The following is an 18,454-nucleotide window of genomic DNA, read 5'->3' as shown; positions in this document are numbered from 1 at the left end:
AGCCGCCGCCACGGCTCCCAGCTAACCGGCACGAAACAGCACGTATTTAGTGCATACGCAAAGGCGGAAGAATTGCAGCAGTTAGTGCATCTTGTACGTGGCTTGAAAATCAGCTGAGAATGAGCTCAAACGTTTGATGGAATGTTTCCCAGGCTAGTTTAATTATCTTTTTTTTTAAATAAAGACGAATAGCAATATTTTCATACACGATATCCCACAACTCGATGTCACGTGGTCGTGACGTCAACGAAGACAGCAGTCGGCGTTTTCAAGATGAAACTGTTTATTTGGCCGGACTTTTGGCCGGGATACGGAAAGTTAATTTACGGCAATACACACGGTATGCACTGATAGCGGCGAACAGAGCGTCGACCGTCGATCAACTGAGAAGTGGTGAAGTGCGTCGGCATTTATACATGTGACGTCGAATATTCCAGTCTTATCACTGGTGGTCGCACAAGCTCTGGAATATTCTAGGCTGTTCGCGGCCTGTGCGCAGTCTTAACAAAACGATCTACAACAATCGCGAAGCTTCTCGAGCAATGAGGCGCTGGTTTGCGCTGAGCGTTGCTGAGAGTCTGTGGGCGAAAAGCGAATACAGCAAAAGTGATATGAAACGCACGTGGCATTATTTACATATACTGCCGTCTCGTTGCGAGAAATTGCAGGGGTAGGTACAGAAGTTGCTTGCAAATCACGCATAACATAAAACAAATTAGCATACAAATGAACGCGAAACTGCGCGATTTAACAAGCACGTAAAAAAGCAAGTTATACTAATGCACGTATAACAAATCAACATTGCATTAAATAACACTTATTAGATGGTAGAAAAAAGCACAAATATACAAAAAGCGCACTACACATTTAGAACTCGAGAGGAACATGTCGAATTTTTTCTGCAAATTGTGCGCTAGGTAACTGGCGAAGTGCGCCGTCCAGACCTCTCCAGCGTTCGACTGTGGATGGGAAAAATGAGTATTTAAAACTATTTAAACGTGGGCGGAATGAGACAAGATTAAGGGGGTGATAGCTTCGAGTAGCACGAGTAGGACGCTTCACGAATGAAACTGGGGCCGCGATCACCGCGATAACCAATGATTCATGCACAATCTTATGTAGAGTGACAAGCCGTTCGCACGCGCGTCGGTGCGCTAGTGTTTCAAGCGAAAAGTTATGTGCATGTGAACAAATGCGGCCAAACCTTCATAATGCTCAGGGCACTAAGTTTTCCTATGGAGGGGATTTAAAGGGTGAAAACATCAGTATGAATACAGACGCTGCGGAGTAGTCGCATACCAGGCAATCGCACGTGAGTTTTCCTTCGTTCTGTGACAACTGCAAATGATTGGTGGCACGAGAGAGTAAAAATTCGCTGCTTCGGCGATATATACTAGATACGACTTTTTACAAAATTTCACAAAGTCAGAAGCAGAGTTCCCTTTTGCACTTGGCCAAAGGGAACTGGTAATCAAAATAGGTATACTCGAGTTAAAAAACGACGATAATTACATATATAAAGGCGGACCCGTAGTTATAAACTGAAATGCGCCCGAACCTCCTGTGGATTCTCCTGCCGGATTCTGCGATCCACGCTTCAAGCTTTACTTGATATATCACTATTTTAACGCGAAGCTGCTCGTGGTCGAGCCTTTCATGTCCGGAATTCGTGGTAACGCTTGTGGGCATTATAAACGGGTATGCGCCACAGACATCGGGTAAATCCCACTACTCACCAATGGTCCGCTAAAAATGAAGGCAACAGTTATCCCAACAAACGGGTATGTGAAAAAGAAATCTGTGCGACGCATCAGAAAACTAATATTATCATGCACGCGTATGCGCCACAGAAGTAGGGTAAATCCCACTACACAGAAATTCCACTGAAAAGGAAGGAGGCAACAGTTAGCCGATCAAATGGCGTGCATGTTGCCAAAGTCACACCACTGTCACGTGATACTTTCTGGTTATAAAAGCTGGTGGCTATACTATACAATAATAATATCTGGGGTTTAACGTCCCAAAACCACGATACGATTACGAGAGACGCCGTAGTGGAGGGCTCCGGAAATTTCGACCACCTGGGGTTCTTTAACGTGCACCTAAATCTAAGTACACGGAAACATTCTCGCCTCCATCGAAAATGCAGCCGCCGCGGCCGTGATTCGATCCCGCGACCTTCGGGTGTTGGCTGTGCTACCACCTCAAAGCTTAACAAAGAGTGTTTAATAAAGAGCAGTGATGCAACATATTGGGGCATCTTAAGCAAAGGCTTCTTTGCAAACTTGTGTACACAAGAATGGTACGGTGAAGATGCAACAAAGCTGTACTAAAAGCATAACAAAGTGTGTTCATAAAGAGCAGCGATACAAGGTATCTGAAAGACTTGCAAAGCATAGAAATCTCTTAGCCTCACGAACGGAACGGCACCTGCTAGTTGCAATTTTTTTTGATAAAAACACATTCCTTATTGTTTATGCGATGCGGAGTCTTTTCATCATTGGTGAAGTTGCGACAGTGAAAAGTTAATGGTAAAACACTGCAAAGATTTATGAATGCATAAATTCTAGTGAGAAGAAAAAATCCCTAGGTCCAAATTTTGGCATAGCGTCTTCGCGAATCTATAGACGCGAGTTGAAGATCTTCCAAAAGTTTTCGTTTTCGAGTTGTTCCCTAAGTGGTAACAATGAAGACTAAGATGCCTTCGCAGAAAATAATGTTTTCGTGTTTGGTACCCCTTATTGTCTGTTAAAAGTTTTTTGTAGCTGATTCGACGTGAACAAACTGGACTATTTTATAGCTTCCGAGACACACGTCCCTGCAGTGACGGTGCCAAAAGAAATTTTTCGTGAATTTGGCCGCGTGATAGCTTGTGTCGCACTACGAATTATATCTCTTTTGGTATTTTACTCCGATCACCATTGAACGTACACCTTACGTCACTAAAGGGCCAAGCTAGTACGGCGTACAGCAGTGGAACAACAGGTATAAATAAAATTGTCTGTATTGTCACGTCGTTGTGACGGTGAAGAAGGCTGCAGCAAGACCGGGAAACACGGAACTCTTTATTTGGCAGAACTTATACCTCAAAGATGAAAACTCAAAATACAAGCGATACACGCTGTGCACTCACAGTGGCGAGAACAGTCGTTGGCGGTGGAGTAATCTGATTTGCGGTAAGACGCGTTGACATTTACACATGCAGCATCGAACATTCGAGCCTCAACACTGGTGGCCGCGTTACTTCTAGAATAAACTCAACTGTTCCCGTTTGCGCGCTCAATCATATCAGAACGTAAAAAATTATCTGGACGTTTTCCAGACATTCGAACACGGTTAGCGCAAGGCACTGGTTATACGTGTAACGTACCGCTAACATAGAAATAGCAAAAGCGCGCGAGGCAATATATTGAGGATTCGCAACTCCATAAACCTTTAAAAGTTACAAATGCCAGGGATTAGCTATCGCTACCTTCTAAACTTACTTCGCGTAGATAAGCGCACACGCCCGCGATTGGCACAGTTAGAACCAGTGCAGAAAAAATACCCATGGGCATCACCCGCTTCTTCTGTTGAGTTTTTTTGCGACAGTTCTTTTTACACGAATTATCATTAAAGCGACGCAATCGGACTCCACATTGGTTTCTAAGAAGAATGTTTTAACAGCGGAGCCCTTAAGGTAGAGGTTAATCTCTGCTGAGCGTAACGCAGCTCCTAGAAGATATGCCAGGGAAACTGGGATGTGCAACTACTCACCTCCGTTCGACTAAAAATGAAGATGCTCTATACAACTAGCTTAGCCGGTAGCACCGCAAAAAATGGGCAAGCCCTACCACTGACCTGAGCCACTAAAAACTCACAGGGTCCCTACTGCATTCACTCATGGAGGAAAGAAAATAAAGAAGGTAGCATTACGTCATGCAGCCAGCCTTGGCAAGACCAACTCGTTTTCAAGCCACCAGTGTCGGCCCAAAACATGACCTTTTTGCGGCAAGACCACGCAAGAAATGAGGTTTGCCGAGATTCAGGTATGGCACCGGTAGTTTCTAATCGAAGCGCATTGTGCGAAAATTCCCACTTTCGCACACTGGACACAAGGGCCCGTCGTCGGGAGTGGCTGTTGGCTAAATAGCGAGATACAAACTTACCTACAGGCGGATTGGTGTCGCGCATAGGGTTCTCAACACTGACCTTCGTTTACCACCTTATTTGGGAGATGGCTCTTTGCACTTGAATAGAGTGGGCTTGCACGTGTATCTTAGGTCTCCGCCGGCTTCGAGAAGTGCTTGCCATTTATTACACCTTGGTCTTCGTTTTCTCATCTTCAGGCAACGACCACACTGCGCTCCTCTTCGGATTGCCCGGCATTATGACACCCAAAGTGAGTATAACCACCATTGTAATAATTACACAATATAACACGCAAGCAATCAAGCCCACGTATACCAGGCGATTCAACCAGCTTAAGGAAGAGGAGGTGAAGGCATAGCAGCAGTAGACTTGGGCCGGAGCGAAGCGGCAAGTTCATTTCTCCATAGGTGGAGCCCGCCTCCTGTCCGGGCTTGCTCGGCGCAGACCGGCCGGCTCACAGAGGAGGTTCAGAAAGAGAACTCCACTGGTAGTACCAAAACCTACCCGCGCGCTCTGACGTTTTCAACACGTGTTGGGCCGACATGGTGGGCTTCAATCACGTGACGTAATGCTCCCTCCTTTCATTTTCCTTCCTCCATACATTCACTTAAGCCGACTGGAAGGCGAAAGCCATCATCTTTTTCTTCTCAGTCGACGTATTGATGCTATCCCGCCATCCTTGAAAAGCTTTCTGCAATTAACGTGGTTTTGCACTGCCTCCAAGATCGGAGGCCACTCCAAGATCGGAGGCCGCGAGACGCGCCGACGGTCAAATTTCGCATTTGATGAGGCATTTAAGGCTTTCGCCTTAAAATGAAGCTGTTTATAAGAAGCCTAGCGGGTGAGTGCCGCAGAAATTGGCATGCCCTGCTACTGACCTCAGGTCCACTAAAGATGATGCTGTCTATAACAAGCCAAGTGGGTAAGTACCAAGCACGTTCTAGCGGGTATTTGACACAGAAACTGGGTAAGCTCCCCTACTCACCTCCGCTCAGTTAAAGGTTATGAATAAATTCAAGCAATTAAATTGCAATATTTTGCCACCAGCTCCGCTGTTTAACCAATCTTCGCGACGTTAATGAAACTGCTTGAAAACTTTGGGTAATTCGGGATAGACATAAATCACCCTATAGCCATATCACCTGTAACACCCATATAATCAACCTACCTGTATCACCTATACGACCTATATCACCTATACAGCCTACATCACCTATACAGCCTATATCACCTATAAACCTGTATCACCTATAAACCTGTATCACCTATAAAGCCGTATCCCCTATACGACCTGTATCCAATAACATCATATATATGGGTCCTGTATATATAGGAATTTTCAGTAGGGTTGTTTGGGCGAAAAACGGGAAAACGCAACACAGTATCTTGAACATCGAGCAACATTTGAGGTATGCGTAATTTATTTCGTGCACAGCATTGGGTATCCGCGGCAGAACATTCGGACAGAAAATGGAAATGACTGCATGAGGTGGTTTTTTCGAAGAGAGGCGAAACGGTTCACCGAGCTGGTCATATCTTGATTGTGGCAGTGACGTACGCGTTAAAATAAAATATGCTTCTTGACCAGCATACATGAATCTCTATCAGCAATGCTGAAACAACGTTACCTTCACGCTAGGAAATCGTAATTATTAACGGTTACTGCTTAAAATAATAAAACGTAACATAAATGAGCACTGACTGTCATATACTACAAAATCCAACGTTCTAGCAGCTCAGTATTTTTACTTCGCTTTGTCAACGTAGCCCCAACGATGAGAGAAAGAACCAAGCTTGTGTTTGATAGGCCAGTAATTTGAACTACGGATTATCTTGAAGAATGATGGCTGATGCTTTGTCGGCAATCATCATGGTAGGCGCGTTCAGATTTCCAGTTACTATCGTTGGCATGACAGATGCGTCCACGACGCGCAGGTTCTTCAAACTCCAAACCCTGAAAACAAATGAAACATTATTTCAGTGGGAAGGCAATACAACGAGAAGTAAACGGACATTTAACTAGATGTTTACAGTTTAGGCAGATGAGTGTCATGTTCTCCCGAGACAGCACACACACGAGGCTCAGTCCAAATGCTGACTGACGTATGCGGCCAGCAGCACGTTTATTTCAGTGATTATAAAAGCGATAAGAACGCCATCTTGTGGCGCTACATGAAACCGTCCAGGCTGATGACAGCAACAACATAACATTCCTTCCTCCCCTAACAAAAAGTGAAAAAACAGGAAAAAAAAAACACAATGAGCACTACGATGCGCAAGCACAGTGCTCAACTTGATTACTGGGGAACGTAACGCATAACTGGTTTCCGCACGCGCGTGCTGCGGCGAATTGGAGTCTGAGCAGGGGTCACTGGCTTCGGGGCATCCCCCGGCGCAATGGCACAACCACCCGGATCACTGGAGACACATGAGCCTTCGACATCCCCAGACGAAGCCCCCGTAGTTGCAGAGGTGCCGGCGGTGTCTGCTGGTTCGTAGGGCGCGGTAGCACCCGCAGCATTCAGAGGCCCAGCTGGTTCCACGCCTGAAGCATTTGGAGGGTCTGTGTGGGAACGCCCAGAATACTCTGACAACTCAGGCTGCCACGGCACCGTCCGCACATGGTCGTGGTGCCGTGTCCATTGGCGGCCATCTGGTAGCCGTAGCACTGCCGCGTACCCCTTGTCCGCTTCCACCGTTGCCGGTACCCAGACGGGACCTGGACGAAAATTGCGAGCGAAAACGGTCGTTCCTGGTGGTGTGGATACGGCTCCTGCCGATCCTCGGTTGACCCGGAGACTCTGGGAGATCTGTTGAGACATCACTGTGGTCCGCAAGTCAGGCCGTAGTAAATCCAATGCAGTTTTCAACTTCCGGCCCATAAGAAGTTCAGCGGGACTACAACCTGTTACTTCGTGCGGAGTGGTCCGGTATGTCAGCAAAATTCTCGCTATCTGTACGTGCAAATCATCCCCTGACTGCGCTTTCTTCAACTTTTGTTTAATGGTCTGCACTGCACGCTCCGCTGCTCCATTAGATGCTGGGTGGTACGGTGGTACAAGAATTTGTCGGATGCCGTTTCTACGCAGGAAGATCTTGTATTCCTCACTCACGAACGCTGGGCCATTGTCGGATACGACTACATCAGGGAGTCCATGCGTAGCGAACATTTTTCGCAGGCAACCAATGGTGGCTGCAGTCGACGGCTGGATACGGGGAACACTTCTATCCACTTCGAGTATGCGTCGACTGCTATGAACAAGTAAGCATTCCTCAGTGGTCCAGCATAGTCTACATGAATCCGGGACCACGGTCTCTCCGGGAACGGCCATGGTTTGACTGGCACCCGTCTCGGTAATCGCTGATTTTCTTGGCAGGTGCGGCATGCTTGCACCGCTGCCGTGACGTCATCATCCATGGCTGGCCACCAGACATGGCTACGGGCCACCGCTTTCATTTTCGCCACTCCTGGATGCCCTTCATGTAGCAGCCGCAGCACGTCGACCTGCATGGACGCGGGCACAACCACCCTGCTTCCTAGCAGAATGCAATCACTCTGCACACTCATTTCATGAAGGCGAGTGGCGTACTCTTTCCATGGAGCTTCTAGGGGAACTCCCCCACCAGCCCAAAGCGCTTCGCGAAGACGTGACAGCAGCGGGTCTTTGCTCGTAGCGGCAGCAATAGCTTGCGCTGACAACACTCTGGGATAGCACCCTTGGAGCATAAAAATCTCCGGCGGGTTCTCGATTTGAATGTCAGCTGTTGGAAGCGGAAGTCGGCTCAGTGCATCGGCGTGCGGAATGTGACCACCAGGTCTGTACTTCAACACGTAATCATAGCCCGACAGGAAGAGTGCCCAGCGGAGTAGTCGAGGTGAGCAAGACTCTGGAATCTGCTTATTTGCCGCGAGAAGCCCCAAAAGTGGCTTGTGATCGGTTGCTATCTCGAATCGCCGTCCCCAAAGGTACTGCTTAAAACGTGTTACTCCGAACACAACTGCTAAGGCTTCCTTATCGAGCTGGCTGTAGTTTCGCTCAGCTGTGGCCAAGCTTCTGGACGCGAAGGCGATTGGCCGCTCTTCTCCCGACGCTTCCCGCTGGGCTAGAACCGCGCCGAGACCATATGGCGACGCATCTGTGACAAGCACTGTGGTTTTCTTTGGGTCAAAGTGCGCCAATGTCGTCGCAGATGCCAAGAGCTGCTTACTTTCTCTGAAGGCTTCCTCTCGAAGTGGCGCCCAGGTCCACGGTGTACCGGGTACCAATAGAGCATTCAATGGATTGAGTACCGCCGACAAGCGAGGGATGAACTTCCGGTAGAATTGATCAACCCCATGAAGCTTTGCAGAGTTTTCACGTCTTGTGGCCTTGGTGCCGAAAGGATGGCTTCAACGTTCCTGGGGCTGGGATGCAAGCCTTCAGCGGTGATGACGTGTCCCAAGTACTCAACGCGGTCTCTCATAAATTCGCACTTTGCTAACTTCAGGCGCAAGCCGGCATCTTGTAGGCGCTTGAGAACTTGGCTTACGTTCCTCCAGTGGTCGTCGTCAGTGTTTCCTGTCACCAGGATATCGTCGAAGTAGACAACGACGTGCGGAAGGTCGCTCAGCAATTGTCCATTTCCCGCTGGAACAGCGCGGGCGCCGAAACGACGCCGAACGGAAGCCTTGTGAATTGAAACAAGCCTTTCACTGTGTTAATAGTAACTAGCTCCTGCGACTGCGCATCTAGCTTTATCTGCTGGTAGGCGTCCTTCAAATCAAGTTTTGTAAACTTCTTACCGCCACACAGTTTGGCGAACAGCTCTTCGATTCTGGGAATCGGGTAACTTTCAGTGACCGTGACTGGGTTGATAGTGACTTTGAAATCACCACACACACGTAGTCTACCATCTTGCTTCACCACTGGAACTACTGGCGCGGCCCACTTGGACGTCTTTACAGGGCGTATGATGCCTTCGCGCTGTAACCGCTGCAACTCTTCGACATACCTGTCAACAAGCGCGAACGGCACTGGTCGCGCCTTGAAGAATTTTGGCCTTGCTCCTTCTTGTAGCGTTATGCTGGCCAGGACTCCCTTCATCGTACCAAGGTTGTCCGAAAAAACGTCGCCGAATTGTTCGACCAGGCCTTCCACGTTGCTGATTGTTTTCACGTCTAACGGCTTCAAGATGGTAATACCGAACGCTTCCATCCAGTCCCTTCCGAAAAGTGTCGGGCACGCTCCGCTCACAACTAATAGCGGCAAAGTTGCCTCCTGCGTGCCGACTTTTACTGTGGCCGACATTTTTCCCAATACGGCCGACAGCTCCCCAGAATAGCTTTTGAGCCGCACGTCAGTATGTTCCAACGGCTCTCCTGGGAAAAGGGCGTTAAATTTTGCGTCGCTTATTATCGAAACACTGGCCCCGGTGTCCAGTTCCATCACTATTGGCACGTTATTGACAAGTGTTTCAATATTCATGGGTTCCGGTCCGGTAGCACGAAGAGACCACAAGGTGTATTCCTCACCTTGTCCTGGCTCTGTTTCGGAAAGTTCATTCATGTTGTGCACGGAGCGGGAGCCCGTCCCATTCCTTCCGTTAGACGCAGTTGTCTTGCAAACCCTTGCGAGGTGGCCCTGTTGACCGCACTTGAAGCAGGTGGTGTATCGGTGTCGGCAGCGCGTTGTCTGGTGTTTGCCACTGCAACGGGCGCACCTTAGCTCCGTCATCTCTCTTGCTGGCCGCTCTACAAAGTTTGCCGACTGTACCATATCTGTAGAAACGGACGGGGCGCCTAGCATGTGCGAGTCTCTTCTTGCGGTTTCTATCGCCATGACCATATTTTTCGCCGTTTCCAGGTTCAGTTCTGCACTTTCCAAAAGGCGAGTCTGCATTCCGGAGTCGTTAATTCCGCAGACAATCTGGTCGCGCATCATTCGCTCACGCACTGCGCCAAAGTTGCAATCATCTACTAGCTTGTTAAGTGCAGCTACGTAGTCACTAACGGCCTCGCCTTCGTGCCTTTTCCTCGAAAAAAACTTGAAACTTGCGACCACTTCGGAGACTTTGGGCCTGAAGTGTGCGCCGAGGGCCGCGAAGATAGCTGCAAGTGTCGCATCAGTCGGTTTTGTAGGCGACAGTAGGTTCCGTAGCCAACGAGTACGTTGCTGCGCCGCAGCTTGTCAGGAATACCTGCCTTCTTTTTATCCTCGGCCACATCGTTCGCAGCGAAGTAAAGCAAAACACGCTCGTGATATTCCGGCCACTCACTTGTGCTTGCGTCGAACGCTTCCAGTCTGCCCACGGACGACATTCTTGTTGAATCCAGGCGCGGGTGCTTTCTGCCGCGCCCAACTCGCAGATTTTATCTCTCGTCGCCAGTTGTCATGTTCTCCCGAGACAGCACACACACGAGGCTCAGTCCAAATGCTGACTGACGTATGCGGCCAGCAGCACGTTTATTTCAGTGATTATAAAAGCGATAAGAACGCCATCTTGTGGCGCTACATGAAACCGTCCAGGCTGATGACAGCAACAACATAACAATGAGATTTATAGCGGGCACAGCCCATGCATCCAGGAATGTAGGCTTTTATCTTGAACCGGCATTAAAGAGAAGGTCTTGTACTCGAAGCAGATACGTCGGTAATGGGGAAGTTGGGCTTCGTCAAGCCGTAGAAACTGTATATATATATATATATATATATATATATATATATATATATATATAGTATTCAGTTATTTTCCACCGCACATTTAAACTCAACGGTGCACTAAAGTGAACCAAAATAATAGTCTAGACTGATAACTTATACCCTGAATACTGTAGTGTCCTTAGTTTCACCCCGATACGTGTATTCATACTTGAGAAAACCACTGTCGAAATTTTCACTCTAAATTTCCCGCCGAAATCTTCTGTGGTGACGTCACGGGTTTCAAAGTGCTTTTTCGTATTTTGGCCCCATTAACTCAACCAAATTTTCTAAAACTTTGTAAGTTAAGTATCTGATTCCCTCAGATGACAATGTACTTAATTTTTGCTGATTAGGAACTACATAGTCCGTAGTAGACACCGTTAAAATCTGACGTCACTACGAAAGGAACGGGAACTTCAAGGCGGCGTCGGCCCTCTCGTTTCTATTCGCACATTTTCTCGCTTACCAAGTGTCTTCTCGCAGCAAGAGTGGTGTTGTGGCTATTGTGAAGGAGTAATTGTTCGTTTAGGTATGCCGTTCATATTCCTCGAAAAATGTTCTTTCTTTTAGAATTTCACCTTAGCGAGAAATAAAAAAAAATCTTTTCGACGAGGCGCATTGAAAGTAACATGCACAAGCGCTCGCTTCCAACTCAATCTGAAATATTGTTTGGACATATGTATATATGAACAAAACCATGCGCCTGTGCCATTAAATTTTACAATACCACACATGACCGAAAACGGTAATAGCCAGCCAGCAAAAAAGACAAGTGCATCGGTAATAATAAAACACGGGCAAAAATAGCAGCTCTTACTTCCCTCTGCGATGATGACGCAACGGGACTTTTTGTCAGGCTAGAATAAGAAAGCCCGCTTACCCACTGACTGTCTACCTCGGCTGTTTCTGCCGCCTTTATTATTGTGCGCTCTAAGACCCAGCGCGATTTCCCATCGTGTGAAGGTGTATTCGTTTTACAACCTGTGCATTCAACCGCATTCACAAGATGCTCACGGTACTGCGACGCATGGTGCTGTATTCAAGCGGCAACTACGCGAAATAATTTGGATCACCCCCTAAATGACGCTTCAGCGCTTAATTTTTACTTCCTGCTATGAACACACTCTTGCTTTTTGCGATGTGCTACAATATTCCTATGCAAGGCACCGTACTGCTCGACGGAGCGCCCATATATGTACGCTGTTTGGTATTTGTAAATGTGTTATATATTGCTATCTTTACTGAGAAGTAACATTTGACTGGTGGTTGAAAGAATGTTGTGTTGTACAGCTGAGCGTCGTTATAACGAACACTGACATATCAAATTATCGATTAATAGCGAACTGAACACGAAATTTAGTTGGTCACAATTTATTTCCGTGGCATTTATTCTAAACCAAAAACACGAGAGCCGCCGCGATATCGGTTTTAGCGAAGAAGTATTTCATACGCTCGAGGCTCAAAGATCGAGGGCTAGCATAAAAAGCAAAATGAACTAGAGACGTGAGTCGGGCTAGTTGGTGCGTATTAACTGCAGACATAATTGATTAGCGCAAAAAAGAACGGACAAGGTAGAGACGACAGACAGGACGGAGCCTCGGAGCACGGAGGGCTCCGTCCTGTCTGTCGTGTCTACCTTGTCCGTTGTTTTTTACGCTAATCAGTTATGTCAGCAAAACGAACATTGAAGAACAATTAACAACCACATGTCGTTTATTCCGATAGCAATTATATGGTCAGTCTCGGCTGGTTTCTGCCGCCGCCGTCACGCACCGGATATGTATAAGTATGTATATATATATATATAAAAGTCTCAAAGAAAAATAATTGAGAAAAATGCTTCCGAAACGCCGGAATCGAACCAGCAACCTCTCTCTCCGCAGCGCGGGGCGCTAACCACTACGCCAGAAAGCGCAGATCCTCCAGGTAGCTAACGACGAGCGTTATATACAGACCCTTTACCGCTGGCAGGACTCAGAGACGGCAGGCGCTTATAAGTGTTTCATTACCAGCGAGATGGCGCGAGGAGCGCACCGGGCGCATTTAAAGTCGTCGGCCACCTCGCTCTCTTCTAATATTTGCGCAGGGTGAACCTTGCTCTTCCGCTGTCTGCTCGCGCGGTAGTTGCTGCCGGGGAGTAGATATTTCTGCACCGTAGCAGCGCGTTCATCACAGGCCGCCTCTCTTGCTATCGCATTCATTGCTTCTCCCTTGCGGCGAAACTGTGACTAAATTTGAGTACATTTCAGTCCTTCAGTGCCAAAAAAGCGCATTTCACTGATTGCCCCACCGTATCAACAGCACGAGGAATGCTTGAAAGCTCCTGCGACAAAGAAGGGTGGAACAGTAAGCAGTGCGGACGCCGCTGACCTGGTGAGGGGGCTCAAAAACTACATGGACAGGCTCCCCACGACCAAAACTACTGAAGTATCAAAGGCCCTCTAGTGTATAGACACTGCGGAAAGGTTCACTCTGCGCAGTGCTGGGATTAGGCGATGATCGAATCTTACTTGAAATAAATGTGATAGAGTTACTCTGTGAAGCGACCTTTGTTCTGCTGTAGTTTGACCTTTTCTAATTTTACCGGTCTATGTAGTTTGATACGCCACAAGGAGAAAGGTAAGAATTACCTCGTTTGTAGTGGTTTCGACTCCAGGATTAATGCGTTTTTGTACCTGAATATTGCGCTGGTCAGATGGCCGATTTGTAATAGCCTATTTTTAACTTTATTTTTACAATAAATATCGCATATAACAAACTATATTATGGTCCTACAGTTACTTCGTTACAGAGAGGTTCAACTGTTATTAGGCTATCGCGCGCTTGTGAATCCAGTGTAACCCAGCAGCGACATACATTGTCTGCGAGTGGGCGCTCTCCAGCAGCTCTAATAAGCTTTTGCTAACTATGCTGCACTATGAGTGTCATGCTGGCTACATTGGCGCTCGTGTTGACAGCCTACATTCGTGGTAGCAACTACTGAAGGGCTGTCAATTATGAGATAGAATTATCGAGTCATGCTTAAAAACACGATGTTCGCCACAATTGGTCGTTTACCTATACTTTTCAGTTATGTTATCGATAGAGCTATGCGTCCATCTTTTAAATAAAACGATACGCAATAATTCGTTTTTACTGAAGATACGAAAAAAGTTTAGCTGTGTTTTTTTTTTGTCGTGCAAAGCTTCCGCTAGTGACTCTACTGCGATGCGCAGCGTATCACCTGCATTAGTTTTCCATGTTACTCATTTTTGTATTTTGTATAACTGTGATGATTCTGCAGAATGCAAGACAAGCGCCTTAGTGTTATCAACACAACTAACAAGTATGCTTGAAATAATGAAAACTGCACAAGTGATTTCGAGAACGGACTATAGTGCTAAGGCCATGTAGTTATGACATCATGGCAGAAGGGTACATAGGGACCAACAGGCACTGCGCCAAGCTAGTGGAGTGGCTGAATAACACAAACTGTGTGCAGACTCCGTGAACCAATTTACTCATGATGTATGGAACTGTACGAAAGGGCTACACCGAGTGCAACTACATTTTTTTTACTGGAACAGTAAAAAAAGAGGCTTTGCATTTGTTTTACCTCACAGCAGATATCGGACTTGTGCCATCGTCATCATTGGCTGTATTTACGCCAGCTGGCAGTCGGAGGCTTTCGCGTTCACTTGTCAGTCGTTAGATAGCGTTTCACTGTCTTTCAATCGTTTTTCTCTCTGCCTCTTCCAGCGCGGAACAACTACGTGCACCGATGACACCCTTGTCCTTTCTAGGCAGAAGTTTGCTGTTCATTGATGGACGCAGGATGTGCTTAGTGATTCCTAGTAGAGTATAACACAGCCTGCAAGCCTGCAATTCTGCATGTGACGAACAGAAATCCAAAATTGAGGTGTCCTCTGTACCGATGAGGGCGACTGCCTTACGAAGGAATTTCAAATTAAAATGCTGGTATAAAATAGGCGCCTAAGCATTTTCTCCCTTCGTCGCTAAACAACAATTGTATACTGCAAATAGTTGGATGCCGAGGCAATCGCCCCCACTAGACCTCCAGTCTGAGCGATGATGGCAGATATGTATATTATTTTCTCGGCTCACGATCGCCCCATGCCGATTCGATCGAAAGAACGCGCACCTTAGCTTAGAGTCCACTACGGATCTTTCATCCGAGCCCATGGGACACGTGCAGCAGGCGTGCCACGTGGTGTGAGCCAAGTGCCGTACAAGGCAGGTCAGGTAGGGATCGCTCCACACTTCTCCTTCCGAGACGCACGATTTCAGAGGGATGTTCCAAGGTTTCGCTCCCACGGCCCGCATGGCATCGCTCTTCATGAGGCGCAGCGCAATCTTGGCCGCTGTCGAAGAGATATAAGATAATTAATATTAATAATTGTTGGGGTTTAATGTCCCAAAACCACAAAATAAATATGAAAGATGCTGTAGTGAAATACTCTGGGAATTTCAACCACCCGGGGTTCCTTAACGTGCACCTAAATCTAAGCACACGGGCCTCAAGCATTTTCGCCTCCATCGCAAATGCGGCCGCCGCGGTCCGGATTGGATCCCACGACCTTCGGGTCCGCTGTAGAGCACCATAACCACTAGACCACCATGGCGGGAAGATACAAAATGTGAGGAATGGATTTGAACCCGGGCCCTCTGCGAATGTGAGGAATGTGCCTTTTCTACTTCGGCCCTGAAGCAACATGTCTTGTTGCTGACGTTTTCAAGCTGCAGTGTTGCATCTTATACGCCACTGAAAAGCCATTGGAGCCATCTATACACGTAGCACTACAATCTGTATTCATGTATGAATAGCGAACGCGGTAGAGGTCGAAGAACGCTATAGTTACTTGACCACGTCAACAATGCGAGTAAACCACGACCAGAACGTCATGGCTTCTGCGTCCTTCTGCTGCACAGATACCGTTGTCTAGTAACGTTCTGTATAAAGATGAGCACGTGCGGGTAGTTGTGGCACTCTGCTTAAAAATATATAAAAACAAAGATATTCTTCTGGCTTGGCATACATTTTTTGCTGTAGTGTTTCTTATTACAGTAAGCTTGAAGAATATTCTGTTATAGTTCCTTGGTTTTTATCATAACACCTGTTATACAGAATAACCTTAAAACAGTTTGCATGTTAATCATTCTTGCATTTTGTCAGTATTAATAAAACTGCCTACTTACTTGGACCCATTGGTCTGCTAGTATGCAATAGTAAAAAAAACAATAAAGAAATATCTAGAAAACTGAGGGACGCTTAAGCTTCGCATTCAAGAGTTGAACGCGATAGCGATATCCTGCCCGTATTGCGTACTTCGACCACTTAGTGCATAATGTTTAATGCATGCTGTTACTCGAGAAATTCTAATTGGGAATTACTGAAATGTAATTGACAAAGCACAAAGTGGTCAAATAGCCGCAGCACGCCGAGCTTTGGTGTGAGTCTTCTCTGCCTCCTTGCGTGGCCGCCCTCGTTGTCGCGCGCCACTTGACTGATGCGCCACCAAAACTCGCCGATGAGGAAGACACCGCAGTGTTTGCGCTTGTAGACGACACAGAATCTACCACAAGCGTGTCAAGAGCCCGGTGACGTGAGAGAACGTCTGTGCGCGTGTCATTTTTTTCGAAGTATCAGTGCACCCACTAGTGTGTAACAGAATGCGCGCACTCAGGCGTGTGCCTTATGTAATGGGTAGCATGCTATAAACCAGGAGAAACTGTGGACGAGAAACTGTTTTAGAGGTTGCGATGCACCCACTATGTGGTCTTAAGAGAATGCGCGCAGTAATGCATGTGCCTTTTGTAATGGGTGGATGGCTGTGCACCACGAAGTCGTTATGATCTTCATGGCAATGTACGCTTGTACCACGCGATACTACTGCGATATTACATCTCGTACTGTGACATCTGCATACAGGACACGTATGTTTTTGAGGCATTAAAGTTATTTTCAGTACAGTTCGAAGCAGAGGTGCGGCTGTGAGTTAGAACACCTGCTTTCCACGCAGACGGCGTGGCTTCAATTCTGACTCGGACCCATCCTTTTTATTACTTATTCTATTTGCAGTTTTCTCGATATTTCGGTCGGGGAGAAGATGATAATTTTTCGATAATTTACGCCGACACCAGAACTTCTGCGAAACGAGCTCTTCAACGCCATCTCGTTAATAAATAAATATAAACAAGTAGAAGTGACGTCTGGGGCATTACCATTTGTTGTAGTTGGAGAATTCCTACTGTTAGAATGTTATAGATTTCAAAACAGGAGAAAGTGCCTCAGATCAGGCTGGCCGACGTTTCGATAGGGGACCTATCTTTGTCAAAGGCGCCTTGTCATCCCTGGCGTGTTAGTTTTATGGGGTTAGTGATGACGTCATGTCCAGCGGCGGCGCGTCTGTTGCTGTTGGTAATTGATGCCTGGAAAGAGAGAAACTCGAAAGCAGAGGAGTAAAGCCCTTGCCACATTTCAAGAGAGTTTGCAAACACGTTCGGGTCTGCCATGTCAGAGTTAAAGGTAGCTGCAACGAAAGAAAAAAAAAAGAAAAAAAAGGGGGGGGGGCGGGTACAACCAAGCGAGAGGGCGAGTGCAGCCATCACAAAGAGCTGCAGAAGGTGGTGAGGAAGGGAACTACAGGCGGGGAGAAAAACCGGGAGGCTTACGTTTAAACGTCCGCCAAGGAGCTGCAGAAGGTGGTGGGGAAGGCAGCTACAGACGACAAAAAAAAAGGAAGGTACTCGGGCGGCGTACGTTTAAAATGCCGCCTGCCTACTTTAAGTGATATTGAAAGGGTTGCCTGAAAAGCAAGCTCCTGCTTAATGGGTGAAGTAATTGGCTGGCATATGCATCCAGTGTTATCGGTGGCTTCCAAAAACTGGGCGCCCGTCAACTAAGAGGGTGAAGTAATTGGCTGGCATATGCATCCAGTGTCGTCGGTGGCTTCCGAAAATTGGGCGCCCGTCAACTAAGAGGGGAAAAAAGAAAAAAAAAGTTGAAAGGAACGAGGGGCGGCCGGGGGGGAACAATCGGAATAAGACTCGTAGAACTTCCTGAGAAAGCGAGGGCTGTGACAATGCTGGCCAGAAGCGGCCTTTGGAGCGCGGAAAGGGGGAAGGAAACCGTGGTTCGGATTCACTAGAAAATGAAAACATCTTAAGAGAATAATATCTACACGTATGTGCACATTTATACATGCAAGGTTAAGAGATATTAAAAAAGAATATTGATAGTGTATTATGGGAGCTGGTCGGGATTTTATTTTGCGAATAGGTTAAGGTTTTTGAAAGCTGAGCGTACTTCATGTCTCCTAATATTATAGGAATCATGCTATGGCTTTTAACGATTCCAAATTACCACGAGCTAGATTTATTCCTGATGGGTGTAGGGATTGAAATTTGTGTATCAAATACGATTCCATGTATTTCCTCTCACGTGGTGACCGGAAGTTTGTTTGTAGAATGTAAAGTTTGGCTTGATCGAAATTGTGGTCTTGTTGATTGAAGTGGCTGGCTACTGCTTTTGGTAAGTTGTGCTTTGTGTCTGCGCGGTGGCCGTTCAGTCTTACATGAATTGGTTGTCCAGTTTCGCCTATGTACTGTTTTTTACAGGTGGCACACTCAATGCAGTAGATCAG

At 46.9% G+C, this 18,454-nt stretch overlaps 1 protein-coding gene across 1 annotated transcript in view; it reads right to left on the bottom strand.

Moving 5' to 3' along the window:
• Positions 1-5,573: 5,573 nt before the first annotated feature.
• LOC119398722 (alcohol dehydrogenase [acceptor]) overlaps positions 5,574-18,454 on the bottom strand; it is a 31,388-nt gene continuing 18,507 nt past the window's right edge. The window contains exons 4-5 of the mRNA XM_037665545.2: positions 14,953-15,172; positions 5,574-6,085 (exon numbers count right to left, since the gene is read on the bottom strand). Of these exons, the coding sequence (XP_037521473.2) occupies positions 5,953-6,085; positions 14,953-15,172 (353 nt within the window). The 3' untranslated portion in view covers positions 5,574-5,952. The remainder of the gene's footprint in view (positions 6,086-14,952; positions 15,173-18,454) is intronic.

This window comes from Rhipicephalus sanguineus, chromosome 7 (genome assembly GCF_013339695.2).
Source record: "Rhipicephalus sanguineus isolate Rsan-2018 chromosome 7, BIME_Rsan_1.4, whole genome shotgun sequence".
NCBI classification, from domain to species: domain Eukaryota; kingdom Metazoa; phylum Arthropoda; class Arachnida; order Ixodida; family Ixodidae; genus Rhipicephalus; species Rhipicephalus sanguineus.
The sequence above is the reverse complement of the archived record's forward strand: the minus strand, read 5'-3'. Positions and strand labels throughout refer to the sequence as shown.